Source organism: Hypanus sabinus, chromosome 20 (genome assembly GCF_030144855.1).
Source record: "Hypanus sabinus isolate sHypSab1 chromosome 20, sHypSab1.hap1, whole genome shotgun sequence".
Lineage (NCBI taxonomy): Eukaryota > Metazoa > Chordata > Chondrichthyes > Myliobatiformes > Dasyatidae > Hypanus > Hypanus sabinus.
This window is the reverse complement of record NC_082725.1, coordinates 18,902,180-18,927,848: the sequence shown is the minus strand read 5'-3', so window position 1 is coordinate 18,927,848 and position 25,669 is coordinate 18,902,180. Positions and strand designations below refer to the sequence as shown.

The 25,669-nt window shown below is 41.8% G+C and overlaps 1 protein-coding gene across 1 annotated transcript in view; it reads right to left on the bottom strand.

The window, feature by feature from the left end:
• Nucleotides 1-24,421, bottom strand: part of LOC132378341 (inactive ubiquitin thioesterase OTULINL-like) — a 44,442-nt gene extending 20,021 nt beyond the window's left edge. Inside the window, exons 1-4 of the mRNA XM_059945171.1 lie at nt 24,325-24,421; nt 5,453-5,609; nt 1,330-1,352; nt 1,133-1,224 (exon numbers count right to left, since the gene is read on the bottom strand). Coding sequence (XP_059801154.1) covers nt 1,133-1,224; nt 1,330-1,352; nt 5,453-5,609; nt 24,325-24,370 — 318 coding nt within the window. The 5' untranslated portion in view covers nt 24,371-24,421. The remainder of the gene's footprint in view (nt 1-1,132; nt 1,225-1,329; nt 1,353-5,452; nt 5,610-24,324) is intronic.
• Between the last annotated feature and the right edge of the window lie 1,248 nt (nt 24,422-25,669).

Here is a 25,669-nt window from a genome sequence, read left to right as displayed (position 1 = left end):
AAATGAAATACAATTTGGAAAATTCCAGGTCATGCACTTGGGTTGTAGAAACAAATGTGCAGACTATTTTCTAAGCTGGGGAGAATAACCAAAAATCTATGATGCAGAGGGCCTTGGCAGTCCTTATGCAGAACACCCTAAAGGTTAACTTCCAGGTAGAGTCAGTGGTGCAAAAGGCAAATGCAATGTTAGCATTCATTTCAAGAGGTCTAGAATACAAGAGCAGGGATGTGATGCTGAGGCTTTATAAGGCTCTGGTGAGGCTTCACCTTGAGTATTGTGAACAGTTTTGGGCTCCTCATCGTAGAAGAGATGTGCTGGCATTGGAGAGGGTCCAGAGGCGGCTCACATGGATGATTCCAGAAATGAAAGGGTTATCATACAAGGAGTGTTTGATGGTTCTGGGTCTATACTCTCTGGAATTTAGAAGGATGAGGGGAGATCTCATTGAAATATTTTCAATGTTGGAAGGCCTAGTCAGAGTAGATGTGGAAAGGATGCTTCCCATGGTGGGGGAGAAGCTAGAACAAGAGGGCACAGCCTCAGGATAGAGGGGCGCCCTTTCAAAACAGAGACATGGAGAAATTTCTTTAGCCAGGGGGTAATGAATCTGTGGAATTTGTTGCTACATGCAGCTGTGGAAGCCAGGTATTTGGGTGTATTTAAGGCAGAGATTCATAGGTTCGTGATTGGACATGGCATCAAAGGTCACAGGGAGAAAGCCAGAAAATGGGGTTGAGGAGAAAAGGATCAGCCATGATAGAATGGCGGAGCAGACTTGATGGGCCAAATGGCCCAATTCTGCTCCTACGTCTTTCTTATGGTCTTATTCCCAAATCTCGACCAATAAAGGCAAAAAATGTCATATGCTTTCTTTATCACCCTGTCTATTTGTGTTACCAAGTACAAGTGCTGGGAATTGATGTAGCCTCACAGTCCTGAACTCCTCTATCAGAGCCCAGCTGAGAAATCATTGGTGAACTACAGGCAAGCTCTAGATTTCCACAAGCACGAGTCTGAATCTGAACTGAGAAGCACCAACACGTTACCCCACATAATGCAGCCTATTGTTTTTCAAAAGACAGTGCTTTTGGATTGGATGTCTCAGTGGAGTTAAATGTACCATTGTTACCTTTTTCATCTTCTCAGCTTGCTTGGTACCTCCTTTCCATTCGATGCTTGCATATTCTAAGAGATCTGTTGGTGGACCAACAGAACTGTTTTCTGAGTCAAAACAAGGGGCAAAAGAAATTAATCCACTGTTTAATCTTTGGAGTGAAATCACAAGAAAATATTGAAGTGAACATTTAAGAATAAATTATCTCTTACTTCTGTTTATTATCCTTAACGGCCTGTAATAGTAAAATGGGAGAAAGAAATATTAAATTCAAAAAAGTTGATTTTTTTTAAATAAAAAGGCACTGATAAGACATATAACATTACAAATGAAAATCATGGACTGAGAATCAGAGCACCCATTACACCTCTTTAAATGCAACAGCAAAGGCATATAATTCTGCAGAAAAATAACAAAGTCAAAAGTAAATTTTATTATCAAAGTGCATATATGTCACCATATAGAACCTTGAGAATCATTTTCCTGTGGGTACTACCCCAGCAATCAATTGCCTCATGACTTTAGAGCAAAATGGTTGCTTATGAGGGCTATTGTTGAATGGACTGGGACTGGTGACAGTTGACTTAGCAATCAGTGTGCCTGCTAGACTAGTTGGTTTTAAATCGAATTTTCTATGTAATTCAATTTTGTACACCTTTATACCATACAAAAGAATTTTTGAGGCATGATGTAATGCCAGTCAATAAGATACTTACATAGTAGCAGCATTTTGATGCCATTTTCTTCTCAAAATATTTTAGGCAACTGAATACTTTACAAAAACAAAGGTATAATGGTGTCCCACTTAATACTACCTCGAGTACTGACTTGTTAAAGAGCTCTTGCTGCTTCAATCTGAGCACTCATAGGTATGCAACTTCTTGAAAATCAAAAAAGACGTCCAATCATTCTGTGTGCTGCTTGCCATTATTGGCACTGCCCCAGCCTCCAGAACCCGGAGAGGGGAGTTTGCGGAGGTGAAGAAATTACAGACGAATCTCAGAAGAGAGAAGCGGAAGCTTGAAGGGAACCTGAAGATGACCATCGACAGTTCAAATGAAGTGCAAAACCTGAAAGTTGATCTGGAAGAAGTCATGAGGAAGAAAAAGCTGGAGAGAAGTGCAGTGAATACTGAACAGGAGGCTGAACAGACTGCGGGAGCAGTGCAGGCCACATGTTTCCGTTTGGAGAAGATCAAACAGCAGCTACCGATCACAGGAATGAGGAAGAATACAGATTCGATGGATGATGTGCTGGATGTGTGGTACATGCTGCTTTTTGCTGACTTTCCCTCGATTGAGGAAGAGACCTTTGGCCCTTCTCCCATTGAGTCAGGTGTAGCGGGGAGGGTTAGCTGTGTGCAGTGTGGGGCATGAGTGAGAGGTTGGGAGAGGAGTTGGTAGTGGGCCCAAGGTATCCCCAGTTGTGTCCGAGCCTGAAGGGTTTAGGTGAGGGGGTACGGAGGTCTCAGAAGGGTTAGGGAACTCCCAGATAGTTGGCCTAAGTAGCGCCTGAAAAACAGGGCGTGAGGGTTACTGTGTGGGGAGGAGATGTCACTGTTTGTGCTTGGGTTACGGTGTGTTGGCAGGAAAGGTGGCGAGTTATTTAGTAGTCATGAGGACATGACTTTTATTTGGTGGAGGGAGAGTGTAAAGAGGGTTTCTTCTTTTTGTTAACTAGCAGGAATGCTAATTTACTGATAACGAGAATGGTATTCCTTTGTAAACCAAATGGGGATTAATGTTCTTTCTTCTGAGTCTGTAAGCTTTTGTTGACGGGCTTTTGGGCAGATTGGCGCGAAGGGGTCGAGAGAGAGGACACAATGATCTAAGCTGGGCGAGGATGGGAGATTCTCCGGGGGGGGGGGGGGGATGAAGCTAGATGTGCTTGGTTGACCACTCGGAGGGTCCTGAGCTGTTTGGAGAGTCGAGGAGTTCGGAGGGTCCTGAGCTGCGAGTCGAGGAGTTCGGAGGGGATCGAATGGTGGCCAGAAGACTTCAGAAATTGAGCTCCAACGGTTGTGCACGAAGTGGTTTGGACTTTGATAAGTTTGGCGCCTTTTCTTTATTTTTTTTCTCTTCATATATACTGTATCGTTATTAATCACTTAGTTATAGTAACCTTTATAAATTGTATTCATTTAATCGCATATGGTGTACTGTCTGTTTTTGGGTGAGGCGGGGACATCACACAGCATCCACACCAGCTGATTACCCAGTTTGGTGGGGCTGAAGGCTGCTCCCCCTAGACAAGAACAAGCTGAGCGAGCCTGAGGCGACCCAGGGGGTTACACTGGTATTAATAGACTTTCAGCCCCATTTATTTTCCTAATCCTTTTTTACCAAAACATAATGCTACCATTTCACCTCTTGTTTTATCCACAATTTCAAGAAGGTTTTCATTAAATATTTCCGCTATTTCAGTTTGTAAGGGACCCACATTAGTTGATACTTTTCACTTTTCCTTTGAGCTAATACTATATTTTAAATGGCTTTATTAGCCATGGCTTTTTGGCCCTTAAAGAAGGTGAATGTTACTGTGAACTGTATAAATTCTTCAAAACAAATTTAACCTTGTTATACCTGTTACTACAATTTCCCTGTAAAATTAAATCGGTAAATTTGTTTATTATTGTCACATGTACGAAAGTACAGTGAAAAACTTACCTTGCACACTGTCCATACAAATTCAATACATTACAATAATATATTCAGGTAGTACAAGGTAAAACAATAATAAAACATGGACTAGAATGATTACAGTGCAGAGAGGTGCAGTGCAGGTAGACAGTATGACACAAGGCCACAATAAGGTAGATTATGTTATTAAGAGTCCATCTTATACTAGGGAACCATTCAATGGTTCTATAAGAGTGGGTTAGAAGCTGTCCTTGAGCCTGGTGGTATGCACTCATCCTGATGGGAGATGGGAGAAGAGAAAATGTCCAGGGTCAGCGGAAACTTTCATTACACTGGCTGCTTTATTGAGGTAGCGAGAAGTGCAGACAGAGTCCATGGAGTCCATGGAGGAGAGGCTACTGTGATGTGCTGAGGTGTGTCCACAACTCACAGTTGCTTGAAGTCATGGGCTATTCCAAGCTGTGACGCATAAGATTGGATGGTTTATATGGTGCTTTGACAAAAACTAATAAGTGTCAAAGGGGCTAAAGTTTCTTTAGCCTCCTGAAGATATAAAGGTGCTGGTGAGTTGGATCAGGAGAGAGCATTGGTAATGTCCACTCCTAGGAACTTCAAACTCTCAATAGCGGTAACATTGATGAAAACATGAGTGTGTGCACTGCTCCCTCCTCAGGTCAATGGCTTGCTCGTTTCACTAACGCTGAGGGAAAGGATGTTGTGATGACACCTTATCATTGTACTCTGATACCAATAAGGTCTCAGGTCTCATCAACAGGACAGTGACTCTACTGTTAACTACTTAACGGTGCTGCATGCATTTTGAATTAGAGGTGTATTTTAATCACATATTTACAGTATAATGCTTTGGTTTATGAGCTGTGTGTGATTGCGTTGTGTGAGTGCACTGTGATCCGGAGGAACATCGTTCGATTTGGTTGTATATATACGTACAGTCAGATGACAATGAAACTGAACTTGATCCAATATTTGAGATACAGACTACTACTGTATTTGCAAACTTGCAGATGGAGTTAGAGCAGAACCTGGCCACGCAGCCGCGGGGGTATAGGCAGTGGAAAAGGAAGCCGAGAATGCAGCTTCGAGGGGCTCCAGTGTGGAGAATAATCATACTGGTAGTGTTGCTGCCTATCCTTACTGAGTGCTGCTCATCTGTCCGGAAGTCATGATCCAGCTACAAAGGGAGATATTGAGTCCCAGGGTTAGGAGTTTGGTGCCTACCACAGCCAACTCATGCCCCAGTATGTTCTTTAACTTTTATACATATCGTATACTTATGGGTGCTGCTGTTCAATATGACAAAGCATTACTCTCAAGGGTGAAGTTTAGCAGGACAAACTCCCGCAAGCATCTGCTTGTATTTTTTTAAAAAATTACTCTGCTTTCTTTCTTATTGATACCGCCTGGAATTATAGCTATGGATCAACATGAATTTAGGCAGAATTCATTTTGAGAACAGGTATATTCAGAGCTTCATATTAATGGCTTTCGGGAGATGGCAGGAGGAGGATATAGTTGAAACGTGGGGTACTGAGATAACAACTTGCTAACCTAACATGGAATGAAGGAAGAGAGAAAAAAAAAGGAATGCAGATCACAAAAAAGAACATGGAAAGATCTACCCAGATCAACAGCATGATACATGATGTGACATCAGTTAAAAAGCAGTAAAACTTACCATTTTAGGAGATATCCTACCCAGTTGTAAGGTGTTCTGACAAACAACGAACTTAACAAAATTGCTGCTATTCCAACAATGAATGGATTTGGCAGTTTTTTCCAGGTCCAGCCGACAATCCAGGAGAATGCACGACTTAATGAGTATACCTTTGCCTCTATTGGGGAAATCAAGATCACCAACTTGAGGAGTGTTTGAGTTAAAAACAACAAAAGTACAAAAGCTTCAAGTTTAGAGAAAATGTAATTGCTCAAAAAGTCAACATTTATGGCTTCATAGTGAACAATCATTTTCATATTGCTTTTTATTTATGTAGTTTTGAATTGCTCTCCAAATTAGAGCCATCAGTAATGTTACAACTGTACAAGACCCTGGTCAGACCCCACTTGGAGCACTGTGTTCAGTTCTGGTCACCTCACTACAAGAAGGTTGTGGATACTACAAAGAGAGTGCAGAGGAGATTTACAAGGATGTTGCCTGGATTGGAGAGCATGCCTTATGAGAATAGGTTGAGTGAACTTGGCCTTTTCTCCTTGGATTAATGGAGGATGTGAGGTAACCTGATGGAGGGGTATCAGATGATGAGAGGCATTGATTATGTTGGTAGCCAGAGGCTTTTTCCCAGGGTTGAAATGGCTAACATGAGGGGTCATAGTTTTAAGGTGCTTGGAAGTAGGTACAAGGGGGTGTCAGGGATAAGTTTTTCACACAAACAGTGGTGGCTGTGTGGAATGCACTGCCAGCAAAGGTGGTGGTGGTGGATACAATAGGGTCTTTTAAGAGACTCTTTGCTGCTACAAAGACAACAAATTTCACAACATATGCTAGCGATATTAAACCGGATCCTGACTGATGGAATCCAAAGCTTTGATTAACAGCCTAGCACCTTAGCTGAAGATTAATCTCAGCTAGCAATACCTATAGTGGCTTGCTTATTAAAGCAACTTATATACGTTTTCTATACATTCTCTATAATACTGGTGTTACTAGAAAGGCCGATATTTATTACAGACACTTAAATCTACTCGACAAAGTGATGGCAAGCCATAATCTTGAAATGTTACAGTCCTTCTCGTAAAATAACTTCCATATAACAGGCATACTAAACCAGCAGAAGTGAGGTTTATTTATGTGGGTGTAATACTTACACAGGGAAGTACACAATGGAAGTTCTCAATCTTTTCCTTAAATACTGTGTGACCTTATTGCCACGATGGTGAAAATTGTATAATCATTCGCTTAAATCTCATTTAGAGAAGCATTCTCAATCATTTAAGTTAGAATTTATTTCACATTAAGAATTTTCTATGCTCCTCTTTAAATGAAGATTTACAGTATTTACTTCCCTTCTCAGTAGTCTTGTTAATCAGAAGTTTAAAAGGAACCACTCTACAGATTCTATTAAAACACAGTTTCAGTTCTCTGTTTAAGTACTTTGAAGAGTCAGTTAGAAGATACTTCTCAGTTCCCAAGATTAAAATTCTTATGTAAACACCTTTGCACTGAGATAGCTCACTGCCTTTTTGATTTTAGCTATGAAACACAAATGTAGACCAGCTGCACAAAATGAGAAGAGGCCTTTTCCTTATGCAGTTTGCAAAAGAAAACTAAAAAAGCTTTCAGAACAATGAACGGGATTATATCAGCACATTGTCATTAGGTAAATATCTGTAAGTATGTTGCAAACACATTTTTGGAAGAAATGAGACATCTTTCAAATGGAATATAAAGTGGGAAGTTTGTAGCATTTTTTATGATTGTGTGTCTGTTCGGATGAAAATAGACTGGGGGTCACCCTGCAAAAGCACAAATTTGATCTGGTCTCTGCCATTGGTCCAGTACACAGAATGAAATTAGTCCTCTTCACAGACACCCACAAAACAAAGAAACCCCCTAGAACGTAGAAACACAAAAGCCCAACTATCCTCTCCTTCTGCACAAGCAACAGCAAAAAGCATCGTCCCACCCCCACCCACGCTAGCAGAAGCACTGACCCCAACCCCAACTCTCCTATCATGCAAGCAGCAGCAGAAGCCCCAAAGAGTCATTGATCCCGAGTCCGTCTACAACCCAGCACTTCGGTATCTCAGACTCTCTCTTCAGAGAGGGAAAGAGAGGTTGTTCCTGCAGCAACGAGAGCAGAGACCACCAACTCACTGCGCTGTTGTTACGATTGGCAAGTATACCTTTCATTTTGGGAATAAAATCTAAAAAAAAATTAACTGAATGAAATTTTAAAATAAAGTAACATGAACCATTGTGCTAATTCATGCCAGGAGATGCTGAAATTTACCCTGAAAGCTACAGATTTGCGGACTTTAGTGTGTTTATCATAACACATGAACGTGCGGATACAAATTGGCTGCATTGGCAGATTGGCCTTCAATTACATTTCAGCTGGGGAATTTGCTCATATATCCTGCAACACATTAAGCCAGGCACAGGTCCATTCAAGTGCATCAAACTCTTAATGCTGCAGGAAAGAAACATATTTTAATGGTATTTTTGCCATTAAAAATCCTTAAGTGGTTTAAGATGTTTTCAAGTTGATTTATAAAGTCTTAACAATTTTAATAGTTTTTAAATCCTTCTGAATATCAGATATACTGAGAAATACTGAAACTTTGAGGATTTTGACAGCTGGTAAAGCTGGTGTTGGGTCCTTTAAAGAGGTTCACAATATTTTCATTAAAAAAAGACTTGTACTGGCCAACTCATGTTACGAGATGGCCCTGGCTTTACACATGGTCTTACTGGTTGGGTTAAACACCACAGCCAGAAAATGCAACTTTATGGACCTGAACCAAGTAAAGGGTGGGCAATTGTCTATATCATATTTGAGTGATATATGATGGTCCTATTCCACAATATCCCATCTATTAATTCTGTTTTTTCCTGAAATGACTTGCTTAATATTTTGAGTATTTTTTTGTCATTATCACTGATATCCAACTCAGTTGTGTATTTCGACAGAAAGTGTTAATTTCCTGTTTCCAGAAATCAAGATCAGCAACACTTAATAAATCCATTCTAGTAACAACATAACTCATGCTCGTTGGTGTGCTGTTCAGGTTTAAAGTCAACAACTTTGAACTTAATATTCAATTCTGGATGGGATAGTTAAGAAATTCAACTACAGCAGTAAAGTTGAGACCTGGGTAATTTTAAAAGCTGATACATGCACGAAGTTAACCCCATTCTTCCACCCTTAAACCTTGGACACCCTGATTAATCAACAACCTATCAACCTCCAAATATACCCAATGACTTGGCCTGCACAGCCGTCTATGGCAATGAATTCCACAGATTTACCACCCTCTAGTTAAAGAAATGTTTCCTCACCTCTGTTCTAGATGGATGTTCTTCTATTGTAAGGCTGTATTTTCTGATTCTGGACTCCCCCACTATAGGAGACATCTTCTCCATATCCACTCTATCTAGGGCTTTCAATGTTCAATAGATTTCAGTGAAATCCTCTCTCATTCTTCCAAGCTTCAGTGAGGGCCGGCCCAGATTCATCAGATGCTCCACATATGTTAACCTTTTCATTCCTGGAATCATTCTTGTGAGCCTCCTCTGGACCCTCTCCAATGCCAACACATCTTTTCTTAGATAAGGGCCTAAAACTGTTCACAATACTCCATGTGCTGTCTGACCAATGCCTTATAAAGCCCCAGCAAGACATCCTTCCTTTTGTATTCTAGTCCTCTCAAAATGAATGCAAACATTGCATTTGCCTTCCTTACCACTGACTCAACTTACAAGTCAACCTTGAGGGAATCCTGCATGAGCACTCCCAAGTCCCTTTGCAACTTTCATTTTTGAATTTTCTACCCATTTAGAAAATAGTCCTCACCTTTATTCTTTCCACCAAAGTGCATGACCCTACTTGTTTGGCCGTTGTCCCAATCTGTCTAAGTCCTTCTGTAGACACCCTGCTTATTCAACACCACCCACATCTCCACCCATCTTCATACCATCTACAAATTTGGCAACAAAGTCTAATTCCGTCTTACAAATCACTGATATACAATGTGAAAAGAAGTGATCCCAACACCGACGCCTGTGGCACACCACGGGTCACCATCAATCAGCCAGAAAAAAACCCCTTTATTCTCACCCTTTGCATTCTGCCTGTCAGCCAATCTTTCATCCATGTTAGTACCTTTCCTGTAATACCATGGGCTCTTATCAATGTTAAACAGCCTCATGTGCAGCACCTTGTTAAAGGCCTTAAAATTCATCTACACAACATCCACCAACTCTCCTTTGTCTATCCTGCTTGTTATTTCCCCAAATAATTCCAAAAGATTTATCAGGCAAGATTTCCCCTTCAGGAAACCATGCTCACTTTGGCTTATTTTGTCATCTGCCTCCAAGAACCCCAAAACCTCAGCCTTAATATTAGAGTCTGCCATTTTTCCACTGCTGTAGTCAGGCTAACTGGCCTGTCATTTCCTTTAATTCTGCCTCCCTCCCTTCTTAAACAATGGAGTGATGTTTGCAATTTTTCAGGCTTCCAGAACCATTTCAGAATCTGGTGATGTTTGAAAGATCATTACTCCTGCCTCCACAGTTTCTTCAGCCCTCTCTTTCAGAACCCTGGGGTGAAGTTTATCTCATCCAGGTAACTTGTCTACCTTCACACCCTTCAGCGTCCCAAGCACCTTTTCCTTAGTAATAGGAACAACACTTCTGTCCCCTGACACTCTCGCAGTAATGGGGAACAGAGAAACGGCAGACTAAATAAAAAATAATTTTGCATCAGTCTTCAATGTGGCAGACATCCCTGACCCTAGTACCTGGGAAGCATCATACCATCCGGGTGTCTCTTTCACATCCACAGAATCTGCTGTCTACTCCTCTCACTACTTCACTGCTCTTATCCCTTCTAAGCCACAGAGATATGGACAGAGACGAGGTCACAGTGGCTTTCCCAGGAGGTTGGGGGAGTGGTCACAGGGGTACCCTGTCCTGACTGCCTATTCTCTTTCCCTCTCTTGACAGTCACCCAGGTACCTGCCTCCTGCAACTTGGGAGTGACGACTTCACTCTAGTTCCTATCTCTCACTTTATTTTCCCATATGAGCTGAAGGTCATCAAGTTGAAGCTGCAGCACAGTGCACTTCATGCACATGTAGTTATCAGAGAGACTGGAGGTCTTCCAAAGTTCCTACATCCCACACAAGGAACATGCCACTATCTCTGGACCCATTTTCGTTGCACCAGCTATGTACTAACAGGGGGAAAAAACGTACTAGAAATTTATTTAGACTTATGCCTGTGCTTGCCCAAGCCTGTTGAGGCAAAGCCTGACCACCTTAACACTGTACACTCCACACAGTGGTCGCTCCACCTACACCGCACTTCTTTTAACTGGCCCCTGCTAAGAGCCTAGTCAATCGTTATGATTGCAGCTCACCAAAAAGTCTCGAAGGGCCCCGAGCTGCTGCCTCGCCAACAAACGAACTCTTGCATTGACTGCAGCCTGCCAAAATCCCCATGCTGCTAACTCTATCTCTATTCTCCTCTTGATGCTGGCCATCTCACCCTCAACTCTCAGCCCTCACGCAGGGTTTCGGTCAAAAACACCAACAATTTCTTTCCTCCCACCAAAGCTGCATGAACCTTTGAGTTTCTCCCCACCCCATCTATTCTAAGCCAATTTGCCTGCACAAGGTTCAGATCCTTCAATACCTTGCCTCTTTGATTGCCCCTTACAGTCAGTGATTGTATTCGATTCCACCAGCTCCTCTACCCTTGGTGAAATCTCACAAAAAGCGGGAAGTTGGATCTAAACCAAACCAAGTTTAAGGAAACACAGCTCCAGATGGGAGTTTTCAGTTGCTGTGAACAGGAAGATATCAATGGACTGATCAAATGTTTAGAGAAGTGGAAAGTGGAACTCATCCTGAGCAATGTAAACTGCTACAGATGGGGTAGGCAAGCATGGTAAGAAATGCATGAGAAATGGCAATTGACTGAGCATAAAGTAACAAAGCATTATGAAGGAATGTCTCAAATCTCTGAATGCAGAGAAAGAAGAATGCAGGAAACATCACTGATCAATGCAAAAATATGCAAAAGTAGGCTTTATATTAACACTAAAGCTTTATGAAATACAAAGTTAGCCTGCAGGTAGAATACAGTGTAGAATGCTGAAAGAAGAACACTAGTAGAATGTGAATGCATGAGAGGGGCTGCCGTTGTCAGGGTGAAGTCAGGGTGGGAGAAATCTAATTGTAAGAAGGAAGATGGATGACTGAAATTTAGTACTGTACAAAAATGCAGAAGGTAGATTTAATCAGCTGAACAGGAAGAACCTATTTCCCCCAAGAGAGAGTTCAGCAGCTAAGGGACACGGTTTTTTACTGTAAATGGTAGAAATTAATCAGAGAAAGAGTGGAGGTCTGATTTTTTTTAAACTGCTGGCAAAGGTTGTACAGCAGAAGCCAGTGTGGCTTTTTAAAAGTAGCTGGGTTGTGAGGTTATGGATTAAGAGCTGGGAACTGAAATTTGTTCACGCTGCAATCAATCAACAACAGAACAAAAATGACCATGAGGCATTGTATTCTTGATCTGAGCGAGCAAAGACATGGGAGTCACACAGCACAGAAACAGGCCCTTCAGTCCTATTGGTCCATGCCGACCACAGCATCACTCTGCTTGTCCCAGTTGTCTGCATTCAGTCCATAACCCTCCTAACCCCTCCCCACCTTGTACCTATTCAAATGGCTCTTAAAAGTTGCAGTTGTACCCACCTCTCCCACTTACTCCAGTGCTCGCTACCCTCTGTGTATTTAAAGAGCAAACACGAGGAAATCTGCAGATGCTGGAAATTCAAACAACAACACACACAAAATGCTGGTGGAACACAGCAGGCCAGGCAGCATCTATAAGGAGAAGCACTGTTGACGTTTCGGGCCAAGACTCCTCGCCAGGACTAACTGAAAGGAAAGATAGTAAGAGATTTGAAAGTAGTGGGGGGAGGGGGAAATGCAAAAATACCCTCTGTGTATGAAGTCTTTTGTACATCTCTCCCCTCTTATCTCGTATCTGTGCCCTTTAGCTTTAGACTCCATAACCCTGGGGAAAATACTATGATCATCCACTGTATCCATACCCCTTCATGACTTTATAAGCTTCTATGACGTCGGAGGCTCTCATACTCCTGCACGCCAAGGAATAAATATCCAACATGGCCAACCTCTCCCTATAACTCAGACCCTCTGGTTCGGTCAGCATCCTTGCAAATCTCCTCAGTACGCTTTCCAGCTTGACAATATCTTTCCTATAACAGGTGACCAATATTCCGAGTACCATTTCACCAACTTGTGTAACTGCAAAATGATGCCCCTAATCCTAAATTCAGTGCCTTGACTGATGAAGACCACCAAGAAAAATGTCTTCTTCGCTTGTGTGGCCACATTCAACAAACAGAGTACTTGGATGCCCAGGTCCTTATAATCTACAACACTTATCAGTGTCCTGCCATTCCTCAGCCCATCTCCCGAACTGATCAAGATCTCTCTGTAATTCATTGTAACCTGCTTCACGATCAACAAGATCTTTGAATTTAGTGTCATCAGCAAACACACTAAATGCTCCAAATTATTTACAAAAATAATGAATAACAGAGATCCTAACAATGACTGCTGGGGCACTCCACTGGTTACAGACCTCCAGAGAGTCAACCTTCAATCATCACCCCCTGCTTCCAATTGAGCCAATTCTGAATCCACCTCATTAGCTCCCACTGAATCCCATGAAGCCTAATCTAGATCAGCATGTCATGCAGGACCTTGTCAAAGGCCTTTTGACAATCCATATAGACAATATGCACTGTCCTATCTTTACCTAACTTTAGTTATCTCTTCAGAAAAAACTCCAAAGAATTCATTAGATATGATTTCCCACACACAAAACCCAGCTGACTTTTGCTGATCAGCCCTTGATTAGCTAAGTGATAGTAATTCTTGGCCTTTGGAGTTTCCTCCAGTAACTGAAGTCAGGTTCACTGGCTAGTAGCTCCCTTGTTGTCCTTTCTTGAACAATAGAACATTACCCAACTCCAGTCTCCTGGAAGTTAATCGGTGCCTAACAAAAGAAAGCATACTGTACATCTCTGCAAGGGCCTCCACAATTTGTTCTCTGGCCTCCAATAAAGTCCAGGAGTATACCTGATCAGGTCCAGAGGATCTGCCCATCTTAATTCCCCTTAAGCTGCAATTACCTCCCCCTCATAAGATGCACATGTTCTAAGACCTCACAACTTATTACCCCCAATTATTTGGCATCCACGATATTCCCTTTAGTAAATACTGAGGAGAAATGGACATTTAAAATCTCAGCCACTTCCTGCAACTCCACACATAGGCAGCCCTGATAGTCTTTAAGGTACAGGTTCTCCCTAGTCCTCTTTTACTGTTAATATACTGAAGAACCTCTTAAACCCTGCCTTCCAAATTCATATAATACCCCTTTTTTGCCTTCCTGATTTCTCCCTTAAACCTGATCTTAGCTTTTTGATATTCCCCTCCTGTGGGAGGAGTGAAGTCAAAAAGAGTGCAACTTCAAGCTCAGTAATGCAAATTCAGGTGATCCCCAAATAACTGTAATACTTCACAGATCCCCAATAATGCAACAGACCCTTTACTTCCCATTTCCCGTCACATTAATCAATTTGTTTAAGCAATCCCATTAGATTCTCTTTTTTGTGTTCCTCCTTTACTCCTGCTCGGGGTTAACGATGACTAATTTCCATCCCAATTCTGAGGAGTGGAAAAGGCCACTGCATTAATTTTTTTAATGTATGATTGATGTGTAAGTACACTAACTGTTGTTTGGACTTTTATTAAGAGTTATGTCTTGGTCCACAATGAGTGAATTCTACTCAGTCAGTATCACTTATCATTCACATCATCATACTTAATCTTGACACCAACACCCATTACGATCCCAATTCCAGCAATACCCCCTCATTCATTCATCTCCCTCCTTCAGACTCACAGAGAGCAATATATCAAAGACACAGTACACAACCTTAAACATATTTTTTTTTAAAAATGACCAGTCTGAAAGGTCCCGTTTCCAATCCCAAATTTAAATTGTAATTTAGGCATCTCTCTCAAAATCTATAGGTCTTCTTTTTCCCATATTGATTTACATAAAACCTATCACAGTTAAAGTTGAGTCTCTAGTCATATGCACAAGCATACAAATGCACAGGTGCACCGAAAAACTTACTTGCAGCAGTATCACAAGCACGTGACATCATATAGACACCATTCAAAGGCAGTCAGAGAGAAACATATAGTAGCTGACCCTTGTGGTGGCCAATTTGACAATCTTTTTCCAATCTGTCTAAGCAGGACAGGTTTTAGTTCAAAATCACCACTAAATCCAGATCGGGATAATATACTAAATATAGTAGATTCCAGTTCACTGGGATACATTGGGACCAGTAACTTTTCGTCCAATTAAGCTGCTGCCACAATTAGCTAAAATTTCAAGGAAATAACAAAAAAGTATGACTAACTACCATTTAGCAGAGTGACAAACTATGTACTTAAATGAAATACAGAACAAATTAGAACACTAACAATACCACTACAGCACTATAAAACTGTATTTTTTCCTAATAGTTATCGACAGTGGAATTCATCCACTGTGTACGCTGTGTTCCTTTGATCGACTATGAACATATCAGCGCAGACACCTAGTGCTCCCCAGGGCTGCATGCTCAATCCACTGTTGTTCACTCTGCTGACCCACGACTGTACTGCAACACTCATCTCCAACCATATCATCAAGTTCACTGATGACACGACAGTGGTGGGTCTCATCAGCAAGAACGATGAGTCAGCTTACAGAGAGGAGGTGCAGCCGCTAGCGTACTGGTGCAGAGCCAACAACCTGTCTCTTAATGTGAACAAACAAAAGAGATAGTTGTTGACTTCAGGAGGGCACGGAGCGACCACTCCCCGCCGAACATCGATGGCTCCTCAGTAGAGATCGTTAAGAGCACCAGATTCCTTGGTGTTCACCTGACGGAGAATCTCACCTGGCCCCTCAATACCAGCTCCTTAGCAAAGAAAACCCAGCAGCATCTCTACTTTTTGTGAAGGCTGAGTAAAGTCCATCTCCCACCCCCCCCCCATCCTCATCACATTCTACAGGGGTTGTATTGAGAGCATCCTGAGCAGCTGCATCACTACCTGGTTTGGAAATTGCACCATCTCAGATCGCAAGACCCTGCAGCTGATAGTGACGTCAGCTGAAAAGATCATCGGGGTCTCTCTTCCCACCATCAAGGACATTTACACTACACACTGCATCCGCAAAGGAAACAGCATTATAAAGGTCCCCATGCACCCCTCATACAATCTCTTCTCCCTCCTGTTGTCTGGGAAAAGGCTCTGAAGCATTCGGGCTCTCACAACCAGACTATGTAACAGATTCTTCCCCCAAGCTATCAGACTCCTCAATACCCAGAGCCTAACTGACACCTTACTACCCTATTGCCCTGTTTATTATTTATTGTAATGCCTGCACTGTTTTTGTGCACTTTACGCAGTCCAGTGTAGGTCTGTAGTCTAGTGTAGCTTTTCTCTGTGTTGTTTTTTTTTGCGTAGTTCAGTCTAGTTTTTGTATTGTGTCATGTAACGCCATGGTCCTGAAAAATGTCTCATTTTTACTGTGTACTGTACCAGCAGTTATGGTCGAAATGACAATAAAAGTGACTTGACTTGACTTGAGATAATGGACTGCCTTCATACAATGCATTCAATAATTGCATCCTCCAAATCTTCATTTTCATTGCAACATTCAAAATGATTGTTGATATCTTCAAAATCTTTGTAGCTGCTAACTTGCTGAAGTAGTGAAATTGTTTTATTTTCACTCCTGGCATCTCCAAGCCTGAATGCTTGAAACCACATTGAACAAAACAGTTCAGAATTGTTTTACTGCTAATTTCTCACCAGCTATCAGTGACTAAAATCACTGCTTTTGAACTCAAACACACACACAACTGACAGTATGTAAAAACTGTTCACTCTGTTTGCTAGAAATTTCGACAAGTCTCCTGGCTCAGTTAAGAAGCATAGTGTCCCAAATAAACAATAGGAATCCCACCCATTTCCCACCCCCAATTAGTATTTGTTCTTTGAGATTTGGTCCCAAACAAGTGAGTGCTCCAATTACTGATGACCCAATTAACTGTATTAGCATATTCCTCCATTCTTGATCAGTAGTATACACTTGCAACACAAAGACTTCACTATAGTTAAAACGAATAATCCTGCCTAGCCTGCTGAGACTTATTTTTTTTCTCGGCTCCTTTCTTCTTTCTCCCTTGGAGTTAAAGATGACTCATTCCCGTTCCAATTCTGAGGAGTGGCTTTTCATGAAGTCTCAGAACTGGAATGGAAATTAGTCACCATTAATGCTGTGGGGGAGAAAAGCAGCAAGATAAAATTCTACTGGGATGCTCATATAAATTGATTAATGTGAGGGCAAATGGCCAAAATATAATCGTATTTCTTGAACAAATTGATTGTTAATGGAAATGGAAATCTGTAACAAAACATTTTTAAACAAGTGCATCACTAAATAGAATTCCTTTGAAATCTCAGTTACATCATATTATGATGCAGATTAAGTTTATTAAACTTGCCGCTGCCTGTTTCTACTGGGTGCATTTACTACTGCAGGCAACTCCAAAGTTAAAACAACACTATTTGTAGGCAACAGCAAAATCGATCTCCTTTCAGTGATACTTCTCACACATCAGCATGCCTCTTGGGCCTTTACAGTTAATGAATTACTTTGTGCTCAGCTAATAATTTGCAGGAAACCAAGCAGTTAATTTGCACAAATGTTATAAAATAACAGATGATTTTTTTAATGTTTAGATAATGTTTATTTCTGAACCATGTCATAATCAACATTTCTTCACTAGTTTGAAAAATTCCTTGGGAAGAGAGATGAGTGTTTCACTTGAGTACTTGATCTGAAAGTTGTATTTGCAGCAATGCTGAACTGCCACAGTGCAGCATCACTGGTTCAAACTGATTTGATTATCAAAGTACATATATACAACGCTGAGATTCATTTGCTTGTGGGCATTCACAGTAAATCCAAAGAACAACAACAGAAATAATGAAAAACCACACACAAGACAGACAATCGATACGCAAAAGACAACAAACTGTGGAAATAAAAAAAAAGAGTAAACAAACAATAAATATTGAGGACATGAGATGAAGAGTCCATAAAAGTGAGTTCATAGATTGTGGGAAGAGCTCAGTCTTGGGGAAAGTGAAGTTATCCCCACTGGTTCGAGAGTCTGGTGGCTGCGAGGTACTGCTATGTCAGGCAAGTATTTGTGCGCAAGTCTAAAGTATTTTCCTCCAGAGAGAATGATAAAACAAGCATCATTGTTAAAGACCAATTAGTTCCCTCATGTGGATTTCTCTCTGTCAACTTCACTGACCAACTTGCTCTCCAGCCTCATTTTCTAGCAGTCCTATATCCACTCTCATCTCTCTTTTATCGTTTACATATTTGAAAATGCTTTTTCTATTCACCTTGATATTGTTTGCTAGCTTCTTAAATTTCATCTTTTCCATCCTAATGATTCTTTTAGTTGCTTTCCGCAGGTTTTTAAAAGCTTCCCAATTCTCTATCTTCCCACTAGTTTTTGCTTTGTCCTCTCTTTTGCTTTTACATTAGCTTTGCTTCCCTCGTCAGCCACAGTTGCAGTATTTTGCCATTTGAGTATTCCTTTGTTTTTGGAATACATCTATCCTACATCTTCCTCATTTTTCCAATAAACTCACGCTTTTGCTGCTCTGCTGTAGTTCTTGCCAGCATCTCCTTCCAATTTCCTTTGGCCAACTCCTCCCTCATACCATTGTAATTTCCTTTACTCCATTTTCCCCTTATCAAATTTCAAGTTGAACTCAGTCATGTTGTGATCACTGTCTCCCAAGGGTTCCTTCACCTTAAGTTTCCTAATCATCTCCGATTTGTACAGGTCACATCTCCCCCAGAAGAGATCCCAATGATCAAAGAACCTGAAGTCCTGTTCCCCGCACCAGCTTCTCAGCCACGCATTTGTCTGCCAATTCATCCTGTTTCTACCCTCACTGGTGCATGGGACAGGTAGCAATCCAGAAATTACCACCCTGGAGGTCCTGCTTCTCAGCTTTCTGCCTAGTTCTCTAAATTCTCTCTTCATGGCCTCTTTGCTTCCTATGTCATTCACACTTAACATGTACCAAGACACCTGGCTACTCTCCCCCCCAAAAAATGCTGTCGATGTGACCCAAGGTGTCCCTGACCCTGGCACCTGGCAGGCAACATACCATCTGGGTGTCCCGTTCACATCCACAGAATCCCCTGTCTCTTCCCCTTACTACCAAGTCCCTTCTTCTCCCTCTTTCCCTTTTACAGCACAGACACATGCTCAGTGCCAGTAACCTGGTCTCTGTGGCATTCCCTTGGGAGGTCACCCCCACCGCAGTATAGTTATTATTAGGGACAATGGCCACAGGGGTGCTCTGCACTAACTGCCTATTCACCGTCCCATTCCTCCTCCTGACAGCCATCCTCTTCCTGCGACCTAGGGGTGACTACTTCCCTGTAAGTGATCACTTATCTCCTCACTCCAAAGGTCATCCAGCTCTCGGTGCTTTGAACTTAGCGGACAACCAGTGAAGTTATATCTGCTGTAGACCTGTTGTGGTGGTAGGTCCAGGTCCTTGCTCAGGCAGGAATTAATTATAGCCACAATCAACTGCTCAAAGCATTTCATCACAGTAGAAGTGAGTGCAACTGGGTGATAGTCGTTGAGACCAATCCCCCTGCTCCTCTTGGGCACCAGTAAGATTAATGCCCTTTTGAAGCAGGTAGGAGCCTCTGACTCCAGCACATTTGCCTCACTAGTTGCTTCCTTTTTGCATACCCTCAGAAGCCTTTACGAACGATTTTGTGTTTCATTCACATTTACTTTCTTTTTAATCCCCCCCAAACCTCATTTCACTTTGAAATACTGCCCATGCTTAGGCTATTTCAGGCAACTTTGTAAGTTTATATATCAGTTTATTTATAACTTTATATTTTTGTAACTCCAAAATTGAATCAAAAGAAAAACACGGAGCCAGGAATAACATGTGCACTCTAATTTCATTTTTACTTTAGTGAGGCACACACTAATGATGTGGTGGCTTAATGATGTATGCCATTCATACTTTTACATAGAACCCATAATGAATTATCTAAACAATAAATGCTTAATCAAACATTACTAGTGCATATATACATAAGAAACAGGAGCAGGAGCAGGCCATCTGGCTATCAAGCCTGTTCTGCCATTCAATAAGATCACAGCTGATCTGGCCATGGACTCATCGCCACCTACCTGCCTTTTCCCCCCAACCCTTAATTCCCCAACTATGCAAAAATCTATCCGACCATCTTAAATATATTTACTGAGGTAATCTCCACAGCTTCATTGGGCAAAGAATTCCACAGATTCATCACTCTCTGGAAAAAGCAGTTCTTCCTCATCTGTCCTAAATCTACTCCCCCGAATCTTGAGGCCATGTCCCCTAGTTCTTTTCTCACCTATCAGTGTAAACAACTTTCCTGCCTCTATCTTATCTATACCATTCATTTTATGTGCTTCTATAAGATCGCCTTTCATTCTTCTGAATTCCAGTGACTACAGTCCCAGAGACTTGATCTCTCCTCATAGTCAAACCCCCTCATCTCTGGAATCAACCTGGTGAACCTCCTCTGCACCACCTCCACATCCAGTATATCCTTCCTCAAGTAAGGAGACCAAAACTGCATGCAGTACTCCAAACGCAGCCTCACCAGTACAGTTGCAGCATAATCTCCCTGCTCTTAAATTGAATCCTTCTAGCAATGAAGGCCACATCCCATTTGACTTCTTGATAGCCTGCTGCACCTGCAAACCAACCTTTTGTGATTCATGCACAAGCACTCCCAAATCCCTCTGCACAGCAGCATGCTGCAATTTTTTTTTTACCATTTAAATAATCCGATCTTCGATTTTCCCTTCCAATGTGGATGACCTTGCATTTACCAACATTGTACTCAATCTGCCAGAGCCTTGCCCACTCACTTAACCTATCTATATCTCTCCGCAGACTCTCTGTACTTCTGCACAATTTGCTTTTCCACTCAATTTAGTATCATCAGCAAATTTAGATACACTACACTCAGTCCCCTTTTCCAGATCATTAATGCATATCGTGAATAGCTGCGGGCCCAGCACCAACCCCTGCAGCACACAACTCACTACTGATTGCCAACCAGAGTAACACCCATGTATCCCAACTCTCTGCTTTCTGTTAGTTAACCAATCCTCTATTCAAGCTAACACATTACCCCCAACTCTATGCATCTTTATCTTATGAATAAACCTTTTATGCAGCATCTCATCAAATGTCTTCTGGAAATTCACGTAAATAATGTCCCTCTGTTCTCCTGAATCCACTGCACTCATTATATTCTCAAGGATCTCTGGTAAGTATCCTGCTAGCAGAAGAGCAATCAGACATTGAAAAGGCACTTGGACAATTACATGGTTCAGAAAGATTTAGTGGGATATAGGCCAAATATAGACAAATGGGAATGGTTCAGTTCAGCAGTTTGGTCAGCACAGGCAAGTTGTGCCTGAAGCTCAGCTTCTGTGCTGAATGAATCATCTCACTGACTTGTAAATGCACATTTACCTTTTGAAGATCTACTGCCAACTATTACAAACAAAAGTATGCAGATGCCTGAAATCCGAGCAACAAAGTGCTGGAGGAACTCAGATGGCCAGGTAAATGTCTATTCTTTTCCATAGATGCTGACTAGCCTGTTGAGTTCCTCCTGGGGGGGGGGGGTGCGCGCGCAGGTACATTGTCAACTATCGCTGGGTATCAACACTTTTTATCATTGCCTTGGGAAGGGTATAATTTGATAAGTGTCATTATATCAGGTGACCTGAGCACTGTAAAGAAAGCACTGGCTAAGACAAGTCCCTAGTAAAGACGTTGTCAAAGCACATGTCAGCAATTGAAAATCTCACAATTTAAAAAAAATTAGAAATAAAAATTATTAAACTGAAAAGAGATCAGGAAGCCCCACAAACAAAAAGAGCCAGTGCACATTCATTGCCTTCCTTTTCAAATCAATAGACTCATTGTTCCTCCTGCGGGATTAAGTTAACAGAGGTTGAGTAGGGAGACAAGGGAAAAAAAATGACTGAGCAAAAGCCAGCAATCTTTGGAATCCTTAAACTTGGTGCACATATGTAGAGAAATGCTGACAGTTCTCCCCAGCAAGTTGTGGCCCATACTTGTCTGTCTGAGTGTTGATTTCTGACTGTGCTTGCATTTGAGATTCAAACCACAAAGTTATAGTCCTTATAGTACCATACAATCATATTTGTAAATAATAATGAAAAGAAATGATATAAATGAAAACAAAATACATGTTACCACAACAGGTCTGTCAGCATCCGAGGATAAATAATATTTTTCATTAGAACCTGTACAGAAAGAGGATTATAAACTTGCCTTCTGTTTTACTGATTTTGTCAGATCGATTGTGTTATGTTCCTTCTAACAATCTCCATTTTCTAAATTTCAGATTCATAGAATTTGTCACTCCTTTTTAAAAAATTCTTCAAGGTGGATCTCTTATTTGAAAACCACCTCCCTGGAATGTGACCGGGACAAAAATTAAACATATGACACCTAAACAAGAATAAAGATGGCAAATGTGTGTCCTCAGAGGATCTGATTGCTCAATATCGTGCGTGTCCAGGAAGTAAACACAAGCAAATATATACTAAAATATAGTACATTATATAGTATGGGGTGGCTTGGTAGTGTAGTGGTTAGCACAACGTTTTACATGATATGGTAATGTAGTGGTTAGCCCAACGCTTTACTGTACAAGCGACCCAGGATCAGTTCCCGCTGTTCCCACATAGGTTTCCTCCAGATGCTCTGGTTTCCTCCCATAGTCCAAAGACGTACTGGTTGGTAGGTTAATTGGTCATCATAAACTGTCCTGTAATTTAGCTTAGATGAAATTGGGGAATTGCAGGGTGGTGTGGTTGAAAGGGTCTCTCCATGTTGTACTGCAATAAATACATAAAATACAAAACCAGCAAAAGATGAAGCAATTGCCATGGGTGCTTTGGCTACAGAATTCTGGACACCAAGACCTTGCATTTATATAGCAAGAAGACTGAAATGACTTCACAGAGGCTTTGTCACATGTAACCACATCAAAACAGATAGTCAAAATCTCACTCCACTGAGGTTTTATAATGGTGTGTGGAAACGAGAGCCCACTTTTCCAACGTTGCTGCTGAGGGACTACTTTCCACTGCAAACCAGGGAGTGATCAGGGATACCGCTTCAGGTGGGCCCAAAAGTAACGGTATAGATGGGCACTAACCTCCCCAGCATCGAGGACAGCTTCAAAAGACGACGCCTCAAAATTATGGTATCCATTATTACAGACCCCATCACCCAGGACATGTTGTGTTTTTATCACTACCATGAGACAGGAAGGACGTATAGGAGCCTGAAGACACACACTCAATGTTTTAGGAACAGCTTCTTCCCCCCCCCCCCCACCCCACCCGGTCCCCGCTATCAGATTTCTCTATGGACACTGCCTCAATATATTGCTCTCTTTTGCACTATTTAATTACATATATTATTGTAATTTATAGTATTTTATGTATTGCACCATACTGCTTCTGCAAAACAACAAATATCACAACATATGACAGACAGACAGAGATACTTAATTGATCCCGAGGGAAATTGGGTTTCGTTAGTTGCACCAACCAAGAATAGTGTAGAAATATAGCAATATAAAACCATAAATAATTTAATAATAACACGTAAATAATGCCAAGTGGAAATTAGTCTAGGACCAGCCTATTGTCCCATGGTGTCTGACACTCCGAGGGAGGAGTTGTAAAGTTTGATGGCCACAGACAGGAATGACTTCCTATGATGCTCAGTGTTGCATCTCAGTGGAATGAGTCTCTGGCTGAATGTACTCCTGTGCCTAACCAGTACATTATGCAGTGGATGGGAGACATTATCCAAGATGGCATGCATCCTCTTTTCAGACACCACTGTCAGAGAGTCCAGTTCCACCCCCACAACATCACTGGCCTTACGAATGAGTTTGTAGATTCTGTCGGTGTTTGTGGTGTCCGTGATGTTAAGCCTGACTCTGGGGATGAGCGGTTTTGTCATAGCCACAAAAGGGGGAGGGAACATAATTCTGTCCAGAACTGATTCGATACTATACCAGAGCGAGACGTGACTGAAAGGATCCCACAAAGAGATCTATGAAATGGGTACAAATTTGTCAACAGTAGGTGGGAAGGGAAGGACAGCATCTGAACAATCAAGTAGTAAATTATCAGCAAATAAGACAGCCGCTTGGTGGGAATGTAGCAGGAGTTCAGAGCGGGGAGAAACACAAGACACGAGACTGCAGATGCTAGAAATCTGAAGCAACGCACACAAAAAGCTGGAGTTCCTCCAGTACCTTGCGTTGTTCTGAAGGGAAACGAGGTCAGTTTGCAGCTAGAGTTTTTTTTGGCCCGGAGAAGGTAAGCTTCCAGGCAGCAGACCGGATGCTCACAATCTTAACGGTTAAGAAGCCCGCAGTTGTTACTGGAGGGGTGGTGAAACGGGTTTAAAGAAAAGTGGCGAAAAGATAAACTTTCACATGCAAGCAGGCGAAAGCCGACACGGCAGGCTAATAACATTGCGGACTCGCACCCCAACAACAAATGGAGATGCAGCGTTTACCTGAGGCGGTGGAATTGATGTTTTCGTTGACGAGTAAAATCCCCATCCCGCAGCCTCTGCGACTTTCACTTTGAGTGAGAAACCTCCGACGCACACTACCGCGTTATGATAGACAGACAGTACAGTGCAGCCAATGAACTCGCGCCGTGGGAATGCGATGGACCAATAGGGTCTGCGATGGGTGTGACCGAACACAAGGCCCGCCTGCCCGTGCGGTTATGAAACGCCTGTTTCAGCCACGGTCTGTACGATGGTGGCAGGTCGTGGCAAAGTTGGCAGCACACCGTCAACTGGGAATTTGGAGAGTTTGTATTTGTGTGCGAATGCACGAGTTTCTAATATGGATAAGTTAACTGCCTCAATTTGTGAGGTGGTATTGATGTGCAATCAATTGCCGCAAGGAAATAAGTACTGTATCCAAATTTGAAATTCCGCTGCGTATGCTTACAGCATGTTCTTTTCCCCAAAAGCCTACAATTAACAAATGCAAGAGTACAACAATAGTTGTGGCTTGTCCAGTTTTTAACACCTCCCCCGCCCCCCAAGCAAATACTGGAATCGTTGAAGTCTTTTAGTGATTATATTAGTGTTTGATGAATGGCCACGTGGTTATGCTCTCTGGTGGTCAAAACTTCAAGAAATGTTGCCGTTTATAACGTTTTGGAACATTTCGTAATGCTTCAAAGCGTTTTTCCCCCCAACAAAATCTTTGTTCAGACAACGTTAATTCTATTGAATTTGTCGAAAGCAAACAGACACACACCATGTTCTGATGAAGGCTTTTGGCCCAGAACGTCGACTGTTCTCTCTGTCGAAGTTGCCTGAACTACTGATTTCCCCAGCATTCTCTGTGTGGCTCTCGCTTTCTTGTAGCATCTGCAGTATCTCTTGTGACCTTTTTGAATAGTCGCTTTCAAACACAAAGTTCTTTGACAAACCGCGACTTTTCAGCGTTTTTTTTTACCAACATCTGTCGTGTTATAATTTTGGAATTCGTCCCAAGGTACTTTTGCAGAGAAATGGAGGACGTTAGCTCTTGTATCTTTTTTTTAAATTGCATTTTCAAAGCAACACACACAAAGTACTGGAGGAACTTGTGTCAGGCTGCATCAATGGAAATGAATAAACCAGTCAACATTTCAGGCCGAGATCTTTTTTCAGGACTAGAAAGGGAGATGCCAGAGTAAAAAGGTGGGGAAGGGGAGGGAGGATGACTGGAAGGTAAAAGGCTGGAGAAGAAGGAATCTGATGGAGAGGAGAGTGGGCCATAGAAGAAAGGGAAGGAGGGACATGGGGTGCCATTTTGTTTTGTTTCTTTTTTCATTTGTGGGTGCAATTAAAAGAT